Source organism: Pelophylax lessonae (genome assembly GCF_965119305.1).
Source record: "Pelophylax lessonae genome assembly, chromosome: 2".
Classification (NCBI taxonomy): domain Eukaryota; kingdom Metazoa; phylum Chordata; class Amphibia; order Anura; family Ranidae; genus Pelophylax; species Pelophylax lessonae.
The window spans coordinates 350,185,985-350,211,872 of record NC_138769.1 but is presented as its reverse complement, the minus strand read 5'-3'; the positions used below and the strand labels follow the sequence as shown (position 1 = coordinate 350,211,872).

Sequence of the window (25,888 nt, the reverse complement as noted above, 5' to 3'; positions counted from 1 at the left end):
CATGTGCTCTCGGCTTTTATTTCCTATCCCATGATCCACCTCTCTGGGTGAAAACCCACTAGGACGGTTTCAAAAGCCTGTATATCATTGGCCAGGTTTCCTCCGCTGTCCAACAGGCCTACCTATTTGCTACATTGAGGACACTCCCTCAGACCAGATGAATACACACTGAGCACAATGAGCAGGCTTAACTACTGATTAGGCTCCCCTGATAAGCAGATGAAGAAAACCTATAATTTACCTAGCACCTACCTAGGAGGGTGCTACACATACATCTTTGCGAGGGCCATGTTTGCCAGCAAAAGATGCACAGGTGTTCTGTTCATCTGCATGCAGGCAGTTCCTTTTATATCTATTGAGATGAAATGGCTGCATGGACACAGCTACTGCTTCCAATTCGACATTTGTATAGGTGTGTGTCCCCAAACTTATACTGTCTGTGTTCGAAGACATGCAACTGCATCAAACTGGGTGCAGTGTCTGTGTCTGTGCAGTTGCTGCATCTCAATAGGCATGAATAGGACTGCCTGCACGGGAATGTACAGAACACCAGTACATACCGTGCAGGTAAACATGGTTCTTCACAGTGATGTACTAAGAACTCCGGTTTGAATGAAGCCTTAAGACGGCATGAAAAAAAAAAAAACGTAGAAAAATATAATAACATGTAATAAAACAAGCGACACTGTAAAAATATAAACTTGACCTATCTTAACCAGTTGCCGACCGCCCGCCGCAGTTATACTGCGTCAGGCAGCAGCTCCTGCGCAAACCGTCGTAGGTATACGTAGGTCGCGGGCCTGCAGCTAGGGGATGAGCGTGCACCGCCAGCGGCGCGCTCGCGCCCTCGCTCGTCAGCGGGGACTTTGATGCACGGGTCACGCGGCTCCGATTGCTGCCTGACACCCGCGATCGTTCCCCTTTGAGAGAGAAGGACGGTTGGCTGTTGTAAACACAGCTGACTGTTCTTCTCCTGGGAATGATCACAGAGCTCCTGTGATCCTTCTATATAGGAACCCAGATCTCTGTGATCATTTCACAAGCCAACCCCCCCACAGTTGGAAACATGCCCCTAGGTACACATTTAACCCCTTGATCACTTACTGTGTTAACCCCTTCCCTACCAGTGTCATTATTACAGTAACAGTGCATATTTGTAGCACTGATTACTGTAGTAATGTCACTGGTCCCCCTAAAGTGTCGAAAATTTCAGTCAGGGGTCCGATCTGTCCCCTGCAATGTCGCAGTCCTACAAAAAATTGCAGATCGCCACCATTACTAGTAAAAAAACAATAAAAATTACATAAATCGTTCCCGTAGTTAGTAGCTGTGATAAACTTTGCGCAAACCAAAATACACTTATTGCGAATTTTACCAAAAATATGTAGCAGAAAACAAATTGGCCTACAATGTTAAAAAATTTAGATTTTCTTTTTTTTTTTTTTTGGGAATGTCATATAGCAGAATGTGAAAAATATTCGCACAGATGATCAAATACCACCAAAAGAAGGCTCTATTTCTGGAAAAAAGGACATCAATTTTATTTAGGTACAGCTTTGCAAGACCGCGCAATTGTCTGTTAAAATAACGCGATGCCGAATCGCAAAATATAGCCTGGTCATTAAGGGGGCAAATCCATCCGGTCCAGAAGTGGTTAAAAGATAGTTTTACTGAGAAAATCTGCATTCAGTTTAATTTTTCACATTACATTTTTCTTCATGTCTGGAGAGTTATTGGTCACGTTAAAGTGTTACTAAACCCAGGTCCCTGCATTCACTATATCTGGTCTCCCACAGGACACAGAACATGGAAATGCAATCGTTTTAGTAAATATAAACTGCTAAATACCTTTTATCATCAGCAGTATATAGCAGTATATAGTCTTGTAATTTCTATCAGTGTCTGGTTAAAGCTTGTAGGAGGAGTTTTCATTCTCCTCTGACTGTCCTTCAAGGCTGCAGGACCTTTGACCCTCTATCTGGACAGTGCTGATTGGCCCTGTGCTGATCACATGCACTGCACTCTCCCAAGTAAAAAAAAACAAAAAAGCTCTTTAGAAATACACACCAAATTGAACATGTGCAGCTTGTCCCCTAGCCTCTGTTCTATCAGGAGATGGATTGGGGACAGTGGAAGAAGGCGAGGATCAGGGAAGACAGGATCAAACAGTCTTTTTACACAATGCAGAGGATTAACCCCTTAGGTTCCAAGCATGCTTTGACACAATCCGCGAAACATGTCAGGCATTATCCATTTGGATGCTCCTCAGTAGTCCATTCGTGGTATTACTACAAAAAACTCTCATGTGGTGTTTTTACAAATTAAATGTTTGTGGACAGGCGGTCTGCTCTCATCCGATCCCCCATAGAGAGCAGCGGGGGCTGTGACACCTCCCTCTCCGCACTGCAAGCGGAGACGGAGCTGTCATCCGCCGGCTCAGCGGGGATCAGCAGATCGATCCCTGCTGAGCAGCACGGATCCGCCTACGGAGGCGGACCGTGTGGAAGAGCCCTAAGTCTAACGCAGGAGTCTATCATGAGATCATAAAAATTGGCACTGCAGGCTAACTTGCTCAACTAGCTACAGGTCTGGCTGGCCTCAGTTCTGGCCTGGCTGTCTACTCTGAGTTCCGGTTCAACTGGCTGGCCAGATACTGGCCAGGGTAAGTAGTATGGGGGGCAGTGTCCAGGGGTCCGTAGTTTGTAGAGAATAACTACCAAACACTCAGTGCTACACCTGTTGCTTGTTACAATCAAGGGATGATCTTAAGCAGTCAGATTGAATGGTGTATGAGGGACTATATTGACATCAAATGAGAGTAGGTACACCTCAAATAATGCTGATAAACTGATATCAAATGACAAAGATATATGCATGTATATATAGACATACATAACCCTGGAGGTCTGGGTATAATCAATTAGTGGTTAGTCTCTTGCCGACACAGCTGGCTGGAGTTAGGCTGCCTCTATGGACTGACTGGGAACCTGAAAGCTGCAACAGAAGAAGGGGAAGGGGAGAAAGAGGCGCCAAGTCGCCAGTGATGTAACAGGATTTATTCAACAGTGTATGTAAAAATACAATAAAATTGCACTCACAAAAGTCACTTAAAACAGGCATACAACAAGCTCCATGTGGAGCCACCAGTGCAGAGTCCACACCTGACAGAGTCTGCTGAGATGACAGGAGCGATGTGGAAGCTTGGGATCAGGGCAAACCGCAAGAGAACCGCCATGGGAGACTCGAGAAAGGAGCTGTCAATGGAGCTGCCAGATGCCTCTGAAAGGATTCCTGAAATCTGACAACTCCATTGACAGCTCCTTGCTCAACTCTCTCATGGAGGTTCTCTGGTGGTTTGTCCTGTTTGTCCTGATCCCAGGCTTCAGCAGCGCTTCTGTCATCTCAGCAGACTCTGTCAGGAGTAGACTGTGCACTGGTGGCTCCACACAGAGCTTGTTATATGCCAGTTTTAAGCGACTTTTTGTACAATTTTATTGTATTTTTACATATACTGTTAAATAAATTCTGCTGCACCATTGGCAGCTTGGTGCCTCTTTCTCCCTTCCCCTTCTTCTCTGGTTTTTTAGGGCAATGTACAGGGGTCAGTAGTTTGTAGGGCAGAATACAGGGGTAAGCAGTTTGTAGTACAGTAGACAGGGCTCAGTAGCTTGCAGGGCAGAGTACAGGAGTCAGCAAATTGTAGGGCAGATCACAGAGGAAAGCAGGGGTCAGGAGAGCAGAAGACAGGGGTTAGCAAGGCAGGGTCCAGGGGGTCAGCAGGGCATATACAGGGCATTGGCAAGGTGGAGGATTGGGAATCGGCATGGCGAACGACAGGGGGTCAACATGGCATAGGACAGGGGTCAACAGGGCACTGTATAGGGGTCAGCAGCACAGTGTAGATGGGTCAGCAGGGAAGTGTATAGGGGTCAGTATGGCAGTGATGGGTTGTCGACCCCAGACCTACAGCATCCAAAAAGTGATATGCAATAGTTAATAACCATCTGCTTTAGCATGCCTTAAAGTGTATGTAAATGCCAACAATAAATTTCCCTCTTTTTTTTTAACTTGCTAAATATACAGTTGAAATGGCTTTATTATATCTTTTTGATAAGTGCAAAAAATAATCCTGAAATCCAGTTATCTTTCTGTACACTCTACCTCTTAGAAATAAGGAGAAGGGGTAGATGTTCTGTAAACCTAAAACACTTCCTGTTCTAGGGTGACAACTCTGCTCCTCCATAGATACAGTATAGGAAAAGAGCGGTGTCATCCTATGGCAGGAACTGTATCACTAGCGGGTTCACCAGTAAAAATAAAGAAACAAAAAAAGATGAAAAAAAAAAGTATAACTAAAAGGTAAAACTTTTTTTAAATCTGGGATAAAATGGAGAGGGATTAGACCCCTGGTCAGGTTCTTATTGCTGTCTGTGCCCCTGCTAAAGATATACACCCTCTCTTTTTATCCTGTTTACCTTTATCAATGAGAGTGAAAGTAAAAGAAAATCTCAAATTTTGGGTTGTCCCTAGAATATAATAGAGGGGAAATCTTCCAATATGAACGCTAGTTCTAGTGACCTGGGAGGCCCCAAGGAATTCCCTTAATTTGCAGGGATTTCCTCTCACTTTGGCTATGGGACAGGAAGTGAAGGGAAATCTCTGCAATGGGACACAGATGGTGAAAAAAAAATATGAGAGGGATTATAACCCTTCCTTTTTCTAATAAACATGAAAAAAACTACAATATAATATATATTTGCTTTTGGGTTTAATACTGCTTTAAAGCCTAAGTTTAATTTTAAAAAAAAGTTTACAAAAAAATCAAAAATACCTACATTTGTTGCAGGGACGTTACTTACAATTATTGCAACATGTCCCTTGTGCTGGTGCCAGCCGTCATAGTGGAAATCCAAAGTACTCTGCCTCCTGCAGATTACAGCTACGATGTATGGGGGGAGGGCAGAGGACTTTGGATTTCCACTATGACAGCCAGAACCAACACAAGGGACTGTTCGCATTAAGTGTTAAGTAACGTCCCCTGTGCTGACATTTAAAAAATGTATTTACCTAATCCTAGGCTTTAAGGTACCTTAGCAGCTTGATGAATCTTGACAATTGTCACTGATGGAGAAAGTAACTCTCCCCCACTTTATCCAAAATGTAACAAATATTCTTTTTTGCCCATAGATTTGAAAGCTGTGCAAAATCTGCTTCAGCTGAGTAAGCATTACACTAAGAGCCCATTCACACTAGCGCGACTTGTCAGCCTGACAAGTCACGCTCCCTCGTGGTCCATTGACCGCTACAGGACCAGTTCTAATAGGAGCGACACAAGTCGCTCCGACTTAGAAAAAGGTTCCTGTACTACTTCGGGGCGACCTCGGAGCGACTTGCATAGACTTCCATTATGTGAAGTCCCTGCAAGTCGATCCGAAGTCGTGGTGCACTGTAATGCACAAGTCGCCCCCGAAGTAGTAAGGAGTCGTGTCGCCTCTATGTGAACCGGCTCTGACAAGTATATTTGCTATTGTTTGCTATGCTATGTTTACTGTCAATCAGCACAAATTGTCATATAGCTGAACAGGTATTTAAATCCCTCATCCTTCCTTAGCTTATTTAAAAGAGCCATTACCAGTAAAAAAAAAAAAAAACTAGAATATCAATTGTAAATGATTGCTGTGGGGCTCGATCTAAAGCCTCACATTTTTATTTCCAGAGTGATAAACATGTTATATATATTCTCTAAAAACCACTCCAGCGCTAAAACCAAGGGAAATTTTCAATCCTGCTGCCAGTCAAGGGTGCAGCCCTCCACAGACCAGGAAGTCTTCCAAACAAGCTGCAAAAAACACAGGAGAGCACAAACACCTCATGCATTACCATAGATATGTTTATTGAATCCACAAAGGCAAATGGATACTCACATGCCGATAAAAAACATCAAGCAAATCTGATCTACTCCAATTAGAGCGCAATGTAACTTGTCCTAGGACCCAATGGTTGGATGGCTGATGCATTTCGGGGGTCGTGCTCCTTTACTTTTCCTCAGGAAAGGGGCATGACCCCCAAAACACATAAGCTATCCAACCATTGGGTCCTAGGACAAGCTATACTGCGTTCTAACTGAAGTAGATCAGACTTACTTGCTGTTTTCTTATCGACATGTGAGTATCCATTTGTCTTTGTGGATTCAATGAACATATCTATGGTAATGCACGAGGTGTTTGCTCTCTCCTGTGTTTTTTGCAAAATGTAATTTACCTCTTTTTAATGGTAAATGCACCTGGGAATCTGGATTTCTTGTGTACCTCGCTAGACAGTGCTGGATGAGGGTGGGAAAGAGTGAATAGAACCTTTTCATTACATACCTAAACTCCTGCAGATAGAGCAATATGCTATCAACCTAATGGACTGCGGACGAAATTTGGTATGGTGGTTCTCATTGATAGGGCTATCAATAAAGCCAGTATCTAACATAAAACCTACCTGCATCTGATTTGCTGTGCCTTAGGGAAGTGTGGTTTTGTTCATAATCTTCTGTCTGAGGTAAATTGAAGAAACTGTTAAGATTTGGAAGGCTTCTCTGCCAGTACTTTCGCAGCCACAAAAACTGAGGAGAAGTAAACCCAGGAAGTCTTGCTGAAGGAGATAAACATAAGGATTGTGAATTAGTTGCTGACATAGAGCAGCAGATGTAGACAATAGGCACTGATCAAATTTACACACTCAGCTCTTTATAATGCAAAGTAAACTCAAGCAACCTGTCGCTTTCCTGAAGTTGTGGATGTATATGTCCAGGACCAGGTCAAGCGGTAAATATAAGAGACAGCCTTTAGCACTTCAGCAGGACAGGAACACACAGAGGGTAGGAATTTCAACCAATGCTGCTGAAGTAGTTCATGCAGAAGTGGGGGGGGGGGGGGGGCACTTACTGTAAGCTTTTTTGCCTTCCGTGCTTAAGGCCCTTGCCCCAGCACTGTATCTGTCTTTGCATGGCCTTCCACATATTTATACATGACATATAATCTGGTACAGAGGATGAAAATGCAACTACCAGATGCTGCAGAGTATCCTAGTTGGCCTTGTTTACATGGGTGACAGTCTCTACCGCTTTTCTAAAAAAGAAATTCCTTTTCGGAGAGTGGTAGAGCAGAGGCTTCCAGACATTCACGAGGTGATGCAGACGCCACCCAAACACTATTTTTTTTTTTTGGTTCTGCTGAAGGGGGGGTTTGCATTTTAATACTGCGCCATACTTTGTAAAACCAACACTGCCTGTCAAACTTAAGCTAGCCATAGACAATGCGGTTTTTATTTTCAGGAAAGAAAATTGCTTGATTGCCCCATCAAAACAATCAGCACTGATGGGGGAATCCCTCCTGCGGAGCTATTGAGTTCTTCTGGCTGGGGGGCGGGGGGAGTGATCTCAGCCTGGAGAACACAGAGTGATTATTGCTAGCAGCTATAGCCACTGGCAATAACCCGATGAAAAACCCAACAGGCTGGTTGTACCCAAGTTGATCAATCAACTTGGGTACAATCAGCCTGCTCATACATGGTTCGCATCTAGGCTGATCCCTACTGAACCGGCCAAGATTCAAACTGTCTATGGCCAGCTTTACTGCAACCACAGTCCCATTGACTTCAGAGGTTCCACCTGTCAGCCTTGATATGCAATTATGTGAGTTAAATTTGCCATTGTGTGTGTGTACAAACCATTCTAGTTGCCAGGGTAGATTTTAGAGTAGTGGTAAGGCAGGGTATATATTATGCAATTTTATTTTCTTCAACTATGGGTTGAAAGAAAGAAAATTACTCAAACCCCCCATCAACACTGACTGTATCCCTCCTTCAGCTCTATTGTGTTCTGTTAGTGGAAGCTCCAGTAGCCTTCCCCACCGACAGAACACAATGATCATGGCTGGGAGCTATAGCGAAAAAAAAAACAAATAGGCTAGTTGTACTGAAGTTGAACAATGGATTGACTTCAGTAAAACCAGCCTGCTCATAAATGGATCTAAATTTGGCCAGTTTTTGCTAAATGGCACAAATTTAAATCTCCTTTGCTGTCTATGTAAACAAGGTCTAGAACTGGTAAGCGGTAAACAAGGTAACAATGACTTCACATGAGGCACAAGGTGTTAGCCAAGTGAAATACAAAGGGTTGCTTAAACGAATTAGCTTTAATGACCCAGGCCTGCTGTCACGATTGGCCACGCCTACGGCGACTAGCTAACCGTGACGTGGTTTAGTGACTGGGGAGTATAAGGGAATAAGGGAAACTCCTACTGAGTAATAAGACTGGCTGTGACACTATCACAGCCCGCACTGCCTTTGGTCACCACTAGAGGGAGACTCCACTCCAATCCAGCTGGCTGACCACACACAGGCAGATACAAATCTTGCATACAATCTGGTGCACTGTAAGGGTTGGGGAGCAGTCTAGCAATTATCACACACTACTAGGATTCCTCCAGCTATCCTACAAGCTAGAACCTCAGTGTTAATCACTCTTCCCACTGTCCCCACACCCACACACCACAAACGAAAGCCTGCCACCACCCAACAGTTTGTCTGCAGACTGGTCTGCTGGGCCACCACACACACGCAGCTCTCCGTCTGGTTTACAATCTGCATGCAATCTGCCAACACACAGTGCAATTGCATACAGATTGGCATGTAGCTTAGACCAAGCAATTAGGCACTAAAATGCAACAATCTCTCCAGAGCATAGGCGGCTCTCTAATTAGGCAAATTAGGCGGTCGCCTAAGGCCTCGCACCTACAGGGGCCTCGCGGCCAGTGGCGGAGCGACAACATTTAAAAGGGAGCAGTTAGGGAAATCTCCCAAGTAAGATTGTTTTAAATCCTCAGATATAAAAGTTGCAGCAGTGTGCCGCAGTCCCTTCACTGCGGCTGCCAGGTGTCTGACACTTACCCCGCCTTCTCTGGCTGGGGAATGGCCGTCTGATCATGTAATCCTAAGATGTGGAGAAATCGGTGGGAGCGTGTACCTGCATCAGTAGGAAGTGACTGCCCGTCATCTCACTCTGCTATCATCGGTTGTTGCTCTGGGAGGAGAGCTCTTCCCTGGCCCAGGAACATACAGGTAACCAGGCCCCGACTTGTCACTCTGCAGGCTGGTCATAGATTTGTGGTGTCTACTACGCAAAGGGGGTGAGTAGTCCCAGGAAGGTTGGAAGAGTCTTAGAATGGTTGGTGGAGGAGGAGGAGGAGAAGAAGGCCCTGGGTGGCTGGAAGATAAGGAGAGGGCCCCTGGGTGGCTGGAAGATAAGGAGAGGGCCCCTGGGTGGCTAGGGGAAAAGGAGAGGGCCCCTGGGTGGCTAGGGGAAAAGGAGAGGGCTCCTGGGTGGCTAGGGGAAAAGGAGAGGGCCCCTGGATGGCTAGGGGAAAAGGAGAGGGCCCCTGGATGGCTAGGGGAAAAGGAGAGAACCCCTGGGTGGCTAGGGGAAAAGGAGAGAACCCCTGGGTGGCTAGGGGAATAGGAGAGGGCCCCGGGGTGGCTAGGGGAAGAGGAGAGGGCCCCTGGGTGGCTAGGGGAAGAGGAAAGGGCCCCTGGATGCCTGAAGGAGAAGGAGACGTAACCTGGGTGGCTAAGGGAGGAGGGAGAGGGCCCCTGGGTGGCTAGAGGAGGAGAAGGAGAGGGCCCCTGGGTGGCTGGAGGAGAAGGAGAGGGGCCCCTGGGTGGCTGGAGGAAAAGGAGAGGGGCCCCTGGATGGCTGGGGGAGAAGGAGAGGGCCCCTGGGTGGCTAGAGGAGGAGAAGGAGAGGGCCCCTGGGTGGCTGGAGGAAAAGGAGAGGGGCCCCTGGGTGGCTGGGGGAGAAGGAGAGGGCCACTGGGTGGCTGGGGGAGGAGGAGAGGCCCCCCGTGACGCCAGAGACAGTTGCCAGGGAAGAGAGTGGAGCTGAGCCAGTCCTGCATATCTGACATCAAAGTCAAACATGGTGGAGCTGGAGCCCTTTGCCCTACACAATAACAGCACCCGAGGTGGAAGGTGAGGGGTAGCGGGGCTGTGACATTATATAGCATATGGACTCTGTACATTATTAGTAGTTTTTGTTGGAGTTGTCCTTTAGATGTTTAACTATGTTGTTTTTCCCCCCAGCTGTGAGGGACTGAGGAATGACAGCCCACTATGCTGGGACTTATAGTGCCCTAGAATATGGAGGACTGAGGAATCCTCAGTCCCTCACAGAGGGCACTACAAGTCTTAGCATAGCAGGCAGTAGTTCCTCAGTCCCCTACAGAGAGCAGTACAAGTCCAAGCATAGCAGGTTTCCATTCCTCAGGGAGGAATGGCAGTGCACTATACTGGAATTTACAGTGCCCTCTGTGGGGACTCAGGTATAGCAGCCTTCTGCAGTGGGACTTGTCGTGCCCTAGACTGTGGCGGACTGAGGAAGGGAAGTTTAAGGGGTCTCTGGAAACTCTGATGCAAGGGGGAGCTTTGGTGACCACAGAGTTCCCTTTTACACCAGAGTCCCCAGCTTTCCCCCTAAATCAGGGTTCCCAGAACTCCTCCTACATCAGAGTCTTCAGAGTTCCCTCTTACAGTGTAAGGGGGAAACTCTGGAGACTCTGATGTAAAGGGGGCTCTGTGAAATTTGATTTAAGAGGGGGATTTTAATGTTAAGAGGAATTCTGTGGACTCTGATGTAAGGAGGAGATGCTGGGGGTAATCTGATTTAAAGGAGAACTCTTATGTAAGGGGGGACACTGAACTCTGATGTAAGGATGGACTCAGGGAATTTTGACCTATAGGGAAATGCTGGGGACTGTGATGTAAGAGCAGACACATATATATATATACATACATACCCGATGTTTAATGATCTTAGAAGAATTGGTTAGAGAAAATTCTAGAAACTGTGAATTCATAGTACAAAGGTTAAGGCTCTTAAAGCGGTAGTATACCGCTTTTTTCCACTTTTAACTACAGGTAAGCCTATAATAAGGCTTACCTGTAGGTACAATTAATATCTCCTAAACCGGCACAGTTTAGGAGATATCTGCACTGCATGCAGCTGCTTACGCATCTGCCCACGATCCATACGCTGACATGTGAACGGAGCCTTATTGCCATCAATGTGATTTTTTTCAAAGATACAGTGGAATCTGAATGGCCAAAGAAACATTTTATGTTCATTTGAACATAAAAGGATGGTGTTTATCCATTTCTCTTCTCAGGATTCCCCCTTAGGGGCCAAGATCATCTTCATGGAAATCAGGAACAAAATGCTATAAAATCATGTTACATCGCCAGAGCAGATAAATACATTTAGTCTACCCATCAACAAGTCTACCCATCATCATGCAATTCATACTTATCGTGAAATTATTTTTTCTTTTTATATACACATTGTATCATCAATTTCATAAGTAAAAAAAAAAACACTGACTGTGCTGGATCATTCGATTTTGGTGTAGACACTTCCAAACTGATAAACAAGTACATTATATATAGGTGCAAAAACTTTTGCTGTACAGATGTATAGTTTTTTTTTTAAATAACTGCTTGAATTTATTGTCAGAATAATAATATAGTAATTATTGCAGTGATATTATAAAGTTTAGGTTTATTGATAGTGGTTAGGCTAAACATCTCAAGGCAACTCTAATCTGTCCATCTGGCACTGAGGTCATTTAAGGGTATCTTTTGGCAATAATAATCACTTCTATAATCGCTTCTATATCTATTATTACCATATATCTATAGCCAAAACGTATAGTATGTTTTTCTGTCTTGAATAATCCACAAAATGGCCAAAACCCCTGTCAGTTTTTTTTTTTTTTTTTTTATTGCTGTCTGTGTCCTGAAGGGTTTACTTCACAAATGTCCAGGAAATAAAACAAGAAATGAGAGTAAATTTGACCATAGTTTAGGGAAATGCCCTCTTAAGCTGGCCATAGATGGATAGATTTTCAAACAAAAATTCTAAGGAAAAAGTATATGAAAATTCTCAGAACATTTGTTTGTTGTTCGAAATATTTCATTTGCTTTTAACATATGATTTTTTATTTAATGAACTTTACCAAACAAAAACGACCACATTTACTGTAGGAAATTTGTTTGTTCAAAAAAACTTTCCATCCCTCTAAAGGCCCGTATACGCGATACGAAAATCGGAAGTAAAATTTCGTCCGACGAACGATCTGTCAATTTTCGGATTGTTAGTATAATGCTTTCGAAAGCCGATTACGAATTTTCGGACGACAAAAACTGGATGTGCAGGCTATAAAATTTTTATCGTAGGTCAACACAACGTCCGATTCCGATTTTCGTTTAATTAGTACAGTTTTCGTCCTAAAAAAAACGTAAGAGCAAGAATAGGCATGCTCAGAAATGAAAGAACACATACAAAACAATTCAACACATGACATCACTTCTGAAGTTGAATTCTGTCGTACGTGAATTTTCGTATGAAAGTAACCTCTTCACTTTCCATATGAGACTAGCATGCAACAAAAAACGAAAGAAAATCCGTCCGATAATCTTATCGTGTGTACGAGTCTTAAGTTTCTTGCCAATGCGGTCAAAAAAGAATGTTGATTTGACCCACCAACAATTAGAATAAAGAACAAACTTTCTTAAGGCCCATACACACCATACAAAAATCGGAAGTAAAATTTTGTCCGACGAACCATCTGCCGATTTTCGGATCGTTAGTATAGTGCTTTCGACTGCCAATTACGAATTTTCGGAAGACAAAAACTGGATGTGCAGGCTATAAATTTTTTTTTACATGTGAACACAACGTCCCATTTTCGTTTAATTAGTACAGTTTTCGTCTGAAAAAAATCATAAGAGCAAGACTAGGCATGCTCAGAAATGAAAGAACACATACAAAACAATTCAACACATGATATCACTTCTGAAGTAGAATTCTGTCATATGGGAATTTTCTATGAAAGTAACCTCTTCACTTTCCATATGAGACAAACATGCAACAAAAAACAAGACAAAAGATCGTCTGATAGTCTGATCGTGTGTACGAGGCTTTAGAACCTTCTTTCCCCAAAATGGTTGTTCAAAATTCCACCCATCTATGGTCAGCTTTAGATAGGTGTTACTAGAGCAGGTGTCCTCATGGAAAGATTTTTTCATTGCCTCCTCTACTGAATTTAAACATTTTGGAATCTCCATCACTTTCTGCCCTGGTGACAAATCACCAAGACCAATAAAGAGGAAGAAAACACAAACAGGAATAAAATCCTGACATAGTCCAAAAAAAGAAAGGTTTTGGCTTTATATATTAATGGTAGATTTGGGTTTGGGGTTTAAAAACTATTAGGTTTTCAGGTGTGATAAGGGTTTGAAATAAAACATGTGGTAAAAATGACTGTGTACTAAACGTTTTGTACTAAAATTTCCTCATTCAAAATCAGAAAGCAGGAAAGTACTTTGCATGCCTACAGCAATCAGTTCCATTGTCACTTTCAATTTCTAACCTGCCCTGGAAATTAAAAAGGAAAAATCCGGCTGATCTAAATAAAACAACGGACGCAGTATTTTATCATAAAACCCTTGTTTTTGCCACTTGATGTAAATCAACAGAGTGCTGCATCTCCAGATAACCTACGATTTTCTATAAATTGCGTGACCTACATTACAAACTAGTTAAGCAACATGCAGAAAGACAACTTTAAAACCAGCTCCTATTAAAATATTAGTATATGTTAATATAAGCAGGAGAGGCATCTAATTAGAGCCTTATAGCAGAAGTCACTACCCAATGCCTATTAGGCATGCATTAAACTTACCCTCTGGAGATTTGTCATTTTCTGAAGGCTTCAACATTGTTTTCCGGATGAACAAAGCATGCAAGCTTGTGAAAAAAACAAACTGTGTATCCTTACACCTTGCATGGAGACATGAAGGCTTTGTCGTGCAATGCAACCAGAATCATGCCCTGGGTAGCAGTACAAGGAAAGATAGCAAGCACTCAACAATGTGGAGTATTTACAGAAAGTGCTCTGTACCCTCCTGTCTCTGCTAAGATAAATAAAAGGAAACAGTGCTACAGATAGTCGGTCCTCTGTTAACCTCTCAGCTGCTCAAGAAATACACAGTGCCTTTCAGTTCATTTCAAAATGAATGCTCATATCAACCCCATTAGCTTGTTCTGCTTAGACATTAAAAAAAGCTATGAAACACATAAACTAAATTTGTTAGTCTAATGCCCCTATTAATAAAGCTGTGAGCATTCGACCCCTGCTTACTAAATTTAACTTCACTTTTTTCCTGTGCTGGATTGAGTAATTTATAAAGTATCAACGTCAAAGCCATCAAAGCAAAGCAAAGGGAAAATATATTTTTTTCACATTAACAAGTCAATAGATTTCAGCTACACACAGCTTATTTCTAAAATAAATGGATTCTGAGATCTTTATTAAAAATAGAAAAATTGTTTCATTCTTAGAATGATTTATTCAAGGCATCCTTTGGATCCCTTACCTTTTCACCATGAGCTACCCTCATAAATATTGGGCAATGCCTGTTTTACTATGGTGTTTGGGGTCTACAAACTTTTTGAGCAAAAGGCCAGTTTACTGTCCTTCAGGCTTTATTGGGGCAAGACTGTGGCCAGTGGGAGCAGAACATGTCTCAGCATCAGTGGAAGAAAACAATGCCCCATCATTGGTGTTATTTCAAGGGCCCCAAGGGTTAGATAAAGGTACGTAAAGGGCCGCATCCGTCCATTAGGCCATTTCTAGACCCTGTCTCTAGATCAGCCTTTCTCAACCAATGTTTCATGCATGAAACCTTTTGGTTTCTCAAGAGGTTGCTAGGGGTCCCTTGACCAATAAGCGATTTTGCTCTAAAGTTAAAAACCAATTGTCTTTTTAGCTATCTGTAAGTTTGGGTTTTTCCCTAATGACTACAATTCTAAGGAGCATACTTTCCAGTGACCATACCACGAATATACCATAGGACCAGAAAGTCATTTTTAGGTTCCTCCGTGTTAAAAAGGTTGAGAAAGGCTACTCTAGCTAATGAACTGGTAAATCGGTCATTAGGACTTCTTTGTAGTTTGGCACCTTTTTGTGCCTACAACCATGCTCATAGTGCAGCTCTGTACTAATTGAAATAAGTGTCATGCATTCCTTTGATGGAGCTCAACAGCATTATGGGGAAATATTTCTCTTAAGCCATCCACCTTACATTATATACTACTACACTAAAGAGACAAAAATAATAAAAATAAGTAATTTAAGGACTTAAAAGACTATAAGTAGACACAGAAAGTGACATTTTGGGAGAATTTGCTTTGCCATATTATGGTAAAGGATAGGATCACAAAATATAACTAATTTCATGGGAATAAACAAGCAGTACTTAGAATGTGTAGACTATTAAAATCTGGTCCAAACACTCTCCTAAATATACCCTGATCCTTTGTTTTACCTGTACAGGGATATATATGTAGGATTTATATTTCCCCTTTATTTAGTATTTCTAATTTCGTCTGACACTTTAGCAACAGTTGATGCCTATCCTTTGACTTCCTCACACACTGCACACTCAGAAACATTCCTGGCAATGTAAATACCACTTGTTTGCCCTTGCAGTAGTATATTGATTTTGACAGTATATTGATTTGTTCAGTGTTTTAATGCAAGGTTAGGATACAAACTTCCATATTAAAACATATTATTCTAGCACGGGTGGAAAAAACAAGAAAACTAGAACTATTAAGGTCCTGGGGAGAACAGGAGTATGAAATTAGGGTTGAGATATGAGAAACAGGGCAAGATTATAAAAAGGAAAATCAAGGGATCACTTATTAACTTCCGAAAAGGGGGGGATTGGGGGGGGGGGGGTAAGGGGGAAAATTAAGGTAGGTATAAGTGTATAGGTATTCCCTCCTTTTAAAAGAGGAGGGACTGTATTAATAAATTTGTATTTTTGAAAACCTTTAATAAAGAAATATATATATATATATATATATATATATATATATATATATATATATATATATATATATATATATATATATATATAAAAAAACATATTATTCTAGATCACTGTGGGAAAAAAATATAGTGTATGTGTATTCTATATTTAAGTAATTAGATCTCTAATGTACACTCAGGATAAAAAAGTCTTTATTCAGGAAAATATCTTTATTGTTTCCTACTAGTCTTTAACCTCAAAGGCAATACCCTTTGATGAAAAATGTATGCATTCCTGTGCTAATTCTGAGTTTTTGTATGTTGATCCGTTACAGCCCAGGTAAGTAGAGTCTGGGAAAAGTCAGAAAAATCAGAAGAAATATGAGGTTAAACAATTGTCACTAGACCTTATTTATCAAACTGTAACTCCATTTAAAAAAGTTTTTTTTTTCTAGATTTAGATGAAGAGAAAGAGCTAGAACCTCTGTCAGGTATTTATTGCTGCTTGTGTGGGGATTTTGACATTCTTCTTGCCCAGGAGACACAACGGGAAGTGAGAAGAAATGTCTCCAAAGTGGGTGAAAATCCAACCTTTGACAATTTTCACCAAAACAAGTGTTACCATTGGGATTTTTTTATTCTAATCATGTTCTTCATGATCCAGTGAGCACTGTAACATTTTAAATTTAATTTTACATTCTGTCCTTATATCAACAGTCAAGAAAATTAGATTTTGTTTCTACTTCCTCATACTATCCTAAACTAAAAATGTTTGGATTGAAATCCCACTTTAAGGACCATTTGCATGAAAGTTCTTCAAAACATGTGGTAAATGTGCTACAGAAATGCATTAAAGCAATGCATGGTTGTGTAGCAGCAGTTAAAGTGTGAACCTAGATTTAAAGTGTAGGTCCAGCCAAAATTGTATAGTTTTGTATGAGGTGGAGAGTAGGGATGAACTCAGGCTTGTTCAGATGCTCTTCTGAACTCACATGGCCGAGCCCACCAGAAAGCTGTCACCTGTAACAAGCCAATCATCTGCATTAAAGGCGTTCCCTGCCTTCAGATGGTTGGCCCGCTACAGGTCAAAACTTTCTGGCAGGCTTGTCAACATAGGTTCAGAAGAGCATCTGAATATGCCCGAGTTCATCTCTAGTGGAGAGGGGATAGGTTAAAATCCCTGTTGGGTTTTAACTATGAAATTTGTCCTAACTTTATATATTGGTGACAATGATTTCACTCAATAGGAAGCGATGGTAAATTGATATATGTATATATGTGTTACGTTATACAATTAATTCAGAGGAAAACTTGAAATCTAAGATAGTGCTTTGGGAATAATAAACTTGAAATGCTTTATGACATTCTATTTAGAAACACACATATGTACATATGCAAATTATTAAAAAAAAAACCTTGTTGGGTTTAAATGTGATCTGGGGCTCTAAGATTTTTCCTAACTTTATGTATTAGTGACAATAATTTCACTCATTACACACTGATATATACACTATATTACCAAAAGTATTGGGACACCTGCTTTTACACACACATGGCATCCCAGTCTTAGTCCATAGGGTTCAATATTGAATTGGCCCACCCTTTGCAGCTATAACAGCTTCTACTCTTCTGGGAAGGCTGTCCACAAGGTTTAGGAGTGTGTCTATAGGAATGTTTGACCATTCTTCCAGAAGCACATTTGAGAGGTCAGGCACTGATGTTTGACGAGAATGCCTGGCTCGCAGTCTCCACACTAATTCATCCCAAAGGTGTTCTATTAGGTTGAGGTCAGGACTCAACCCAACAGGGTTTTTTTTTAATAATTAGCATATGTACATACACTTCATTACCAAAAGTATTGGGACACCTGCCTTTACACGCACAAGAACTTTAATGGCATCCCAGTCTTATGGCCATACACACTATAAGATTTTCTGAAGACTTTTTCCTTTAGACTTACCAAAACCAGATAATATGAGGTCAAACCTAAACACTTTCAATTTGTATGCAATCTGGCAGGCCCTTGCACTACATAGAAAATGTAAATCTGAAGGAAATCTAACCACAAAAGTTGGATAGTGTGTATCCAGCTTTAGTCCGTAGGGTTCAATATTGAGTTGGCTCACCCTTTGCAGCTATAACAGCTTCAACTCTTCTGGGAAGGCTGTCCACAAGGTTTAGGAGTGTGTCTAAAGGAGTGTTTGACCATTCTTCCAGAAGCGCATTTGTGAGGCCAGGCACTGATGTTGGACAAGAAAGCCTGGCTCGCAGTCTCTGCTCTAATTCATCCCAAAGGTGTTCTATCAGGTTGAGGTCAGGACTCTGTGCTGGCCAGTCAAGTTCCTCCACCCCAAACTCGCTCATTCATGTCTTTATGAACCTTGCTTTGTGCACTAGTCCAACTCATTTGGTGTGGGGGGGGGGGGGGATTATGGTGTGGGGTTCTTTTTCAAGAGTTGGGCTTGGCCCCTTAGTTCCAGGGAAGGGAACTCCTAAGGTGTCAGCAGCATACCAAGACATTTTGGACAATTTCATGCTCCCAACATTGTGGGAACAGTTTGGGGTTGGCCCTTCCTGTTCCTACATGACTGCACACCCGTGCACAAACAAGGTCCATAAAGACATGGATGAGCAAGTTTGGAGTGGAGGAACTTGACTGGCCTGCACAGAGTCCTGACCTCAACCTGATAGAACACCTTTGGGATGAATTAGAGCAGAGACTGCAAGCCAGGCCTTCTTGTCCAACATCAGTGCCTGACCTCACAAATGCGCTCCTGGAAGAATGGTCAAACACTCCTTTAGACACACTCCTAAACCTTGTGGACAGCCTTACCTGAAGAGTTGAAGCTGTTATAGCTGCAAAGGGTGGGCCAACCCAATATTGAACCCTACAGACTAAAGCTGGATACACACTATCCAACTTTTGTGGTTAGATTTCCTTCAGATTTACCTTTTCTATGTAGTGCAAGGGCCTGCCAGATTGCATACAAATTGAAAGTGTTTAGGTTGACCTCATATTATATGGTTTTGGTAAGTCTAAAGGAAAAAGTCTTCAGAAAATCTTATAGTGTGTATGGCCCATAAGACTGGGATGCCATTAAAGTTCATGTGCGTGTAAAGGCAGGCGTCCCAATACTTTTGGTAATGAAGTGTATGTACATATGCTAATTATTAAAAAAAAAAAAAAAAACCCTGTTGGGTTTTAACTGTGATCTGGGGCTCTGAGATTTTTTCTAACTTTTTGTATTGGTGACAATAATTTTACTCATAACACTTGTATATATATGTGTTATGTTTATTTATTTATTTCAGGTACTTATATAGCGCTGTCAATTTACGCAGCGCTTTACATATACATTGTACATTCACATCAGTCCCTATCCTCAATGAGCTTGCAATCTAAGGTTATACAATTTGTTCAGAGGAAAACTTGAAATCTAAGATAGTGCTCTGGGAATAATAAACTTGAAATGCTTTAAAACATTCTACTTAAAAGCACATATTCTGTATGTACATATGCAAATGTAAAAAGTAAAAAAAAACAAACAGCAATCAAAGTGTTAAGCACTTGCATTCCATAACTACTAGAGCCACTGGGGAGTTGACTGAAGGATCCTCCTCCTCCCTCCCTCAGGCTTGGGAATAAAACACAGGACAGCCTTCTTAACTAATAAGGAATTCTTTGACCTTTTGGCTTCGTGCTCTAAAAATAGCAAGATGTTTCTATGATTGCATGGCTATAAGTAATTTGAGCATACTCCGGGGGATAGCACATTTATATCTTCAAATAATTGCCACTGAGTATTGTTTGTATGCATGTGCCATTTATAAAACTCTCATTCTTGGTATGTTATTTATGTTTTCCACAGTGATTCATAGAAATAGCATAGATTTCAATGATAAAGCAAAATAATTAGAAGTGAGTTGAGATCCTTGGATTTGTCATTATGAGACTATATACGCAAAGCACCTGGCCAAAAAGAGCCTATCCTAAAGTTGCTATAACATGTTACAGTCATTTAAATTAGATCTTGAACAAAGCTCACTAAGGCCTCTTTCACGCGGTCCGCTGAGCCGGCGGATGACAGCTCCGTCTCCGCTTGCAGAGCGGAGAGGGAGGTGTCTCAGCCCCCGCTGCCCTCTATGGGGGATCGGATGAGAGCGGACCGCCTGTCCGCTCTCATCCGATCTGATCCGATCCGATCACTGAACGGATGGAAAAATAGGGTTTCCATCCATCCAGATTTCACGGACAGGATCGGATACGGATGGCAGCAGGTGTCAGCGGAGGTGTCTCCGCTGACACCCGCTGCCCCATAGAGCTGCATGGAGGATGCGATCAGATCCGCCTAAAAAACTGACAGGCGGATCTGATCGGATCGCCCGTGTGAAAGGGCCCCAACTATGATTTTTAGCAAAGAACCACATTCTTCTGTCTTCCTTCCGAAAGGAAAATTACAGTTTTATATGTTGAGTTGAATGGAAATCACATCTCCATGCAGTAGAAGGTCTCTTTTTTACAAGGCGTGTGCACTGCAGAGACTTCAGGACATCCTAGAGGGGGCAAGCACTTACAAAGAGATAGGCCCAAAGTATGTACTTAAATGGTCCTTTAGGAGTAATGGCAGTGCAGACCTCACCACTAAGTATGTCGCTACATAGATACCCAACCATCTAGGTTGTGAATGCTAAACTGGTCCAGTCTAGGCCAGGCAGTATAAAGGTCCAAATGAGCACAGTGGCTTCCAAGATGAATGCAGCAACGTACAGAGACATCCTTGATGAAAACTTGTTCCAGAGCGCTCTGGAGTGAAGGTTATTCTTTCAACAGGGCAACTACCCTAAGCACACAGCCAAGATAACAAAGGACTGGCTACAGGAAAACTCTGTGAATGTCCTTCAGTGGCCCAGCCAGAGCCCAGACTTAAACCCCATTGAACATCTCTGGAGAGATCTGAAAATGGCTGTGCACCGACATTCCCTATCCAGCCTGATATAGCTCGGGAGGTCCTGCAAAGAAAAATGGGAGAAACTGCCCAAAAATAGGTGTGCCAAGCTTGTAGGACCATACTCAAAAAGACTTGAGGCTGTAATTGGTGCCAAAGGTGCTTCAACAAAGTATTGAGCAAAGGCTGTGAATACTTGCATACATGTTCTTTTTTTTTTTTTTTTAATACATTTGCAAAGATTTAAAACACACTTTTTTTTTCCTGTTGTCACTATGGAGTATTGTTTGTAGAAGTTTGAGGAAAATAATGAATTTAATCCATTTTGGAATAAGGCTGTAACATAACAAAATGTGGAAAAATGAAGTGCTGTGAATATTTTCCAGATGCACTGTATAGTAACCAATCAGCTTCTAGGTTTTATTGTCAAAGCCTACTTGAACAAGCTGAAGCTAGAAACTGATTGGTTACTATGCACAGCTGTGTCAGATTCTGTGTGCACCAGTTTTATTAAAACTCTCCCATAGGAACCGGAAGATTTTACCACCTTAATGACCAGGCCATTTTTTGCGATACTGCACTGTGTTACTTTAACTGACAATTGCGCTGTCATGAGACACTGTACCCAAATAAAATTTATGTTCATTTTTTCTCACATTTGATCACCCCTGCACTTTTTATTTTTTGCGCTACAAACAAAAAAGAGTGACAATTTTGAAAAAAAAAAAACAATATTTTTTACTTTCTGCTATAAAACACAGCCAATAAAAAAAATTTGAAAAAATCTAATTTTTTTCATTCATTTAGACTAATATGTATTCTGCTACATATTTTTAGTAGAAAAAATCCTAATAAGTGTATATTGATTGATTTGCGTAAAAGTTATAGCATCTACAAACTATGCAATATTTTTATAGCATTTTTATTTGTGTTATTTATTTTACTAGTAATGGAAGCGATTAGCGATTTTTAGCGGGACTGCGACATTGCGGTGGAAAAATCGGACATCTAACTGCCACTTTTGACACTTTTTGGGGACCAGTGACATTTTTACAGTGATCAGTGCTAAAAAATAAAGGCACTGTTATTGTACTAATGACATGGGCAGGGAAGGGGTTAACATCAAGGGTGATCAAAGGGTTAAGTGTGCCCCTAGGGGATGCTTTCTAACTGTGTGGAGGATGGACTCACTGGATGAACACAGAGATCCCTGTTCCTAAATAGCAGGAACACAAGATCACTGTGTTCATGCCTGACAGATTGACATTTTGCCTCTCCCAGGGATGATCGCGGGCGGCCGGCGGACATCGGGTCCGTCTGACCCGTTGATTTACATCCCCGTTAGCCAATCATGGTGCGATCGATCTCCGGAGGTGCAATGGTGCCCTCTAGTGGCTTTTGAATGAAACGACATACAGGTACGCTGATTCGCGCAATAGAGTCACACTGCCGCAGTATATGCGCGGTCGGCAAGTGGGTAATGGCAGCAGTGCCAGGTAAGTGAACCCCTTGTGGCCAGTGAGTAGAGGGGAAGCTGCTTCCTCAGAACCTGAACAGGACCCGCAGGATTGTGACTATCATTGTAGTTGTGCATTGGGTATGTGATGTGCATACTCACATTGTGCAAGCTGGACCAGTGTAATAATGCAATATGAATCATTTCCGAAGTTTTAAGGGTCTTAGTTTGTAAAATGTTCCCGGGATTTTGTATATATTTTTCTATTTTGTACTTTTATTAAACGTAAATTAACAAGAGACAATACGATCCACATATCCATAGGATATAGTTGTGAACACCATATTCAGAAACAAACACAGTGCACAGCTGCCAAGAACTAAATTCATTTTGCCGATGGCAATATATGTTGTTATCTCCATTTCAAAAGGCATTCAGTTCAATTTGGCAGCTTTCAAGATAAACCTTTTATGGCCAAGCACTTTATAAAATGAAGTTACCGTTAATAAATGTTTTGCTGCTACCTGACAGCTTAGATTTTCACACAGAGAGCTTTTCTGCCCTTGAGGGAAATTTATCAACAATACAAATCTATTATTAAAGCTTATGTTAACCTAAAACCTTAACATAAAAAGCAAATAAAATCCCTGGTGGCAACTGAAACAGGGACTGCAAGGTCTTAGCGCTGTCTATAGACCAACCAGGTTTTCATAGTTTATGATACTTAAACAAGAGGGAACATTTAGGTAGATTCGTATTTGATGTGCCTCACCTTCAAGTAAAAGATTTACTCTTTGCAGAAATTCTTGTGTATGAGAACCAAATGGAAGCTGCATCACCAGCTCCGTATCTGGAGATTTTATCATCACTGTGATGTCAGAACCTGAGAGACCAATGGAGAGAAAAATAAAGTAGTATGTCTAGGGGAAGGGGTGGCAGGCAGTTTTAAGTATTAGGTAATATTTTTTAAAAGCTAAGCAACAGGATTGTCTATTCCTTTTCATACACCTAGCATACACTTACTGTAAGTCTAGTACACACCAGTATTTTTTATATTCAGCGGGACTGAATGAAACAAAAACTGACAGCTCAGGAAGAGCTGCTGTACTAACTATCTGATGTTAGTACAGCAATCTCCCCTGCTGTGCTATTGTGTTCTAACAGGGGACGGCCCCCGCCAGAACACTTCGGTCAGTGCTCTCAGCCATCGGCTGAAAACGCTAATCGGGAGCCGATCTGCAGACATTTTTCAGTTATGCCCCATCGACAGAAGCTGGCTAAATGGCAGGCTTATGTTGGACCGGCTGCAGTACACACAAGCCAAATGTCGGCCGGTTTCTATTGAACCGGCTGATGCTGCTCGACATTTGGCTCATGTTTACTAGACTTTACTCTTCCTTTGCTCTCCCCGTGTTCCGTTCATTGTCAAAAGCCAAACAATACACCCGGTACATCCAGACATGGATAAGTATGTAAAACATTCCATGCAATAGGGCCCATTCAGTACTATCACACAAATGTAAGAAGCCCTATGCAAGCTACAACTTACATAGGCATCTCTTTTGCTCCCGGTGGTTAGACTTCACAGAGGGGGAACAAAAGGAAAGTATTTGCTGCTAACAATGGCTATGTTAGTTTGAACCATTGCCCTGCAAAGGCAGAAATACATGGTAACTTTAAGGCGAGAGAAGGTGATACATTGGGGGAGATTTACTAAAACTGGAGCACTCAGAATCTGGGGCAGCTGTGTGGAAGCCAATCAGCTTCAAGCTTCTGCTTGTTTTTAAATTAAACTTTGACAATAACACTTGGAAGCTGATTGGTTTCTATGCAAAGCTGCACCAGATTTTGCATTCTCCAGTAACAACCTAATTGTTTCAGAGAATGAATAAAGAGGAAGAGGAAAAAGAGAATAAATTCAGCTTGCATATATTGTCATTTTCAGCCATCTGGTGGCACATTAGGCTCTTTTTTCACGTATTTCCAGTTTTGCAGTACATTAACCACTTTACCACTAGAGCATTTTGCTGTCTTACGTCTGGGCCACTTTTTGCGATTCGGCGCTGTGCGACTTTAACTGACAATTGCGCGGTCATGCGACGCCATACCCAAACAAAATTTACGTCCTTTTTTTCCCACAAACAGAGCTTTCTTTTGGTGGTGTTTGATCACCTGTGCGATTTTTACTTTTTGCGCTATAAACAAAAAAAGAGCGTTTATTTTGAAAAAAAATAACAATATTTTTAACATTTTTTTATATGAAATTCCCCCCAAAAAAGATATAAAAACCTATTTTTTTTTTACATTTTTGGCCAATTTGTTTTCTGCTACCCATGTTTGGTAAAAAAAATCGCAATAAGCGTATTGTAAAGTGGAATTGGTTTGCGCAAAAGTTATTGCGTTTACTAACTAAGGGAAAGATTTATGTCATTTTTTATGTTTTTTTTTTAACGAGTAATGGCGGCGATCTGCGATTTTTTTTGCGGGACTGCGACATTGCGGCGGACAGATCGGACCCTTGACTGACATTTTTGACACTTTTGGGGGTACCAGTGACATTACTGCAGTAATCAGTGCTATAAATATGCACTGTTACTGTAAAAATGACACTGGCAGGGAAGGGGTTAATTTTATTGGAGAGGGAGGGGTTAATGTATGCCTGGTGCTTACTGACGTGTGGGGGGGAGGTGACTGTGTGAGACAGGGACAGATCGGATGTCCAGCTATGCTGAACACTCCGATCTGTCACTCCCTGTCACTTAGGAGATCCGCCCACTCTGTTTACACAGGCGGGCGGATCTCCAAACTGGATTCCCCGACGATCGGGGCAGAGCAGCGGCGATCGCCGCCGCTCCTCCCCTGGCCCGACTCCCGCTGCGAATGAAAACAGCGGGAGCGCGCCTCCGGCGGCGCGCGAGCGCCGCCTACAGGGGGAGGAGTCTGGCGACGTAGGTCTACGTCGTCAGACCTACAAGAGCCACTTTGCCGCAGTAGTACTACGGTACTCAGCGGTAAAGTGGTTAAAAAAAGTATATTTATTACGTCGCACTCCCCTCTACCCACATGGCTCTAGTTAAGATTTCTGAAAGAAAGGGTCTGAAAGAAAACAGCTTCTGCTACGGTATCTCATCCATTTAAAAATGTATAACTTTAAAGAAAAAAATGTAAGTAAATCTACCCAAAACCATGATAGTTACCAATTTGCCACCTGATGATAAGCCTAGCCTTGTAGTCAGTAAAGTCAGAGAAAAGTAAAAAAGTAAAATATTTAAAAAAATGTTACTTACCAATAACTTGGAAACGGTCACAAGGTGCTACTGTAAAGTGAAAACAATGTTTAAAAGGCAAGAAATTATATTTAATCACGTACCAAGGTAAACAAGGGTAGAGTTTTGGTAGCAATAATAGGCAGTGCCCAGGGCAGTGGATAGCTCAATAAAAATGCATCAAACCGTTTCTAGCTGTCTAGGGAAACATGTAAAGCAGCCTTTCTCACTCTTTTCAACTTAGAGGAACGCTTGAAATATATTTCTGGTCTCTGAGGAACCGCTGCTAAAAATTAAAAATCTACA

General features: G+C 41.9%; 1 protein-coding gene across 5 annotated transcripts in view; it reads right to left on the bottom strand.

Annotated features, from left to right (window-relative positions):
* INPP5B (inositol polyphosphate-5-phosphatase B) overlaps positions 1-25,888 on the bottom strand; it is a 214,173-nt gene that overhangs the window by 150,305 nt on the left and 37,980 nt on the right. For 2 of the 5 annotated variants that reach the window (XM_082245358.1, XM_082245353.1), the window contains 3 exons: positions 25,604-25,633; positions 23,089-23,199; positions 6,487-6,639 (listed from right to left, as the gene is read on the bottom strand). In XM_082245358.1, coding sequence (XP_082101484.1) covers positions 6,487-6,639; positions 23,089-23,199; positions 25,604-25,633 — 294 coding nt within the window. Of the gene's footprint in view, positions 1-6,486; positions 6,640-13,781; positions 13,955-23,088; positions 23,200-25,603; positions 25,634-25,888 lie in introns of those variants that run through there. The other 3 variants (XM_082245354.1, XM_082245356.1, XM_082245355.1) reach the window with 3 other exon arrangements.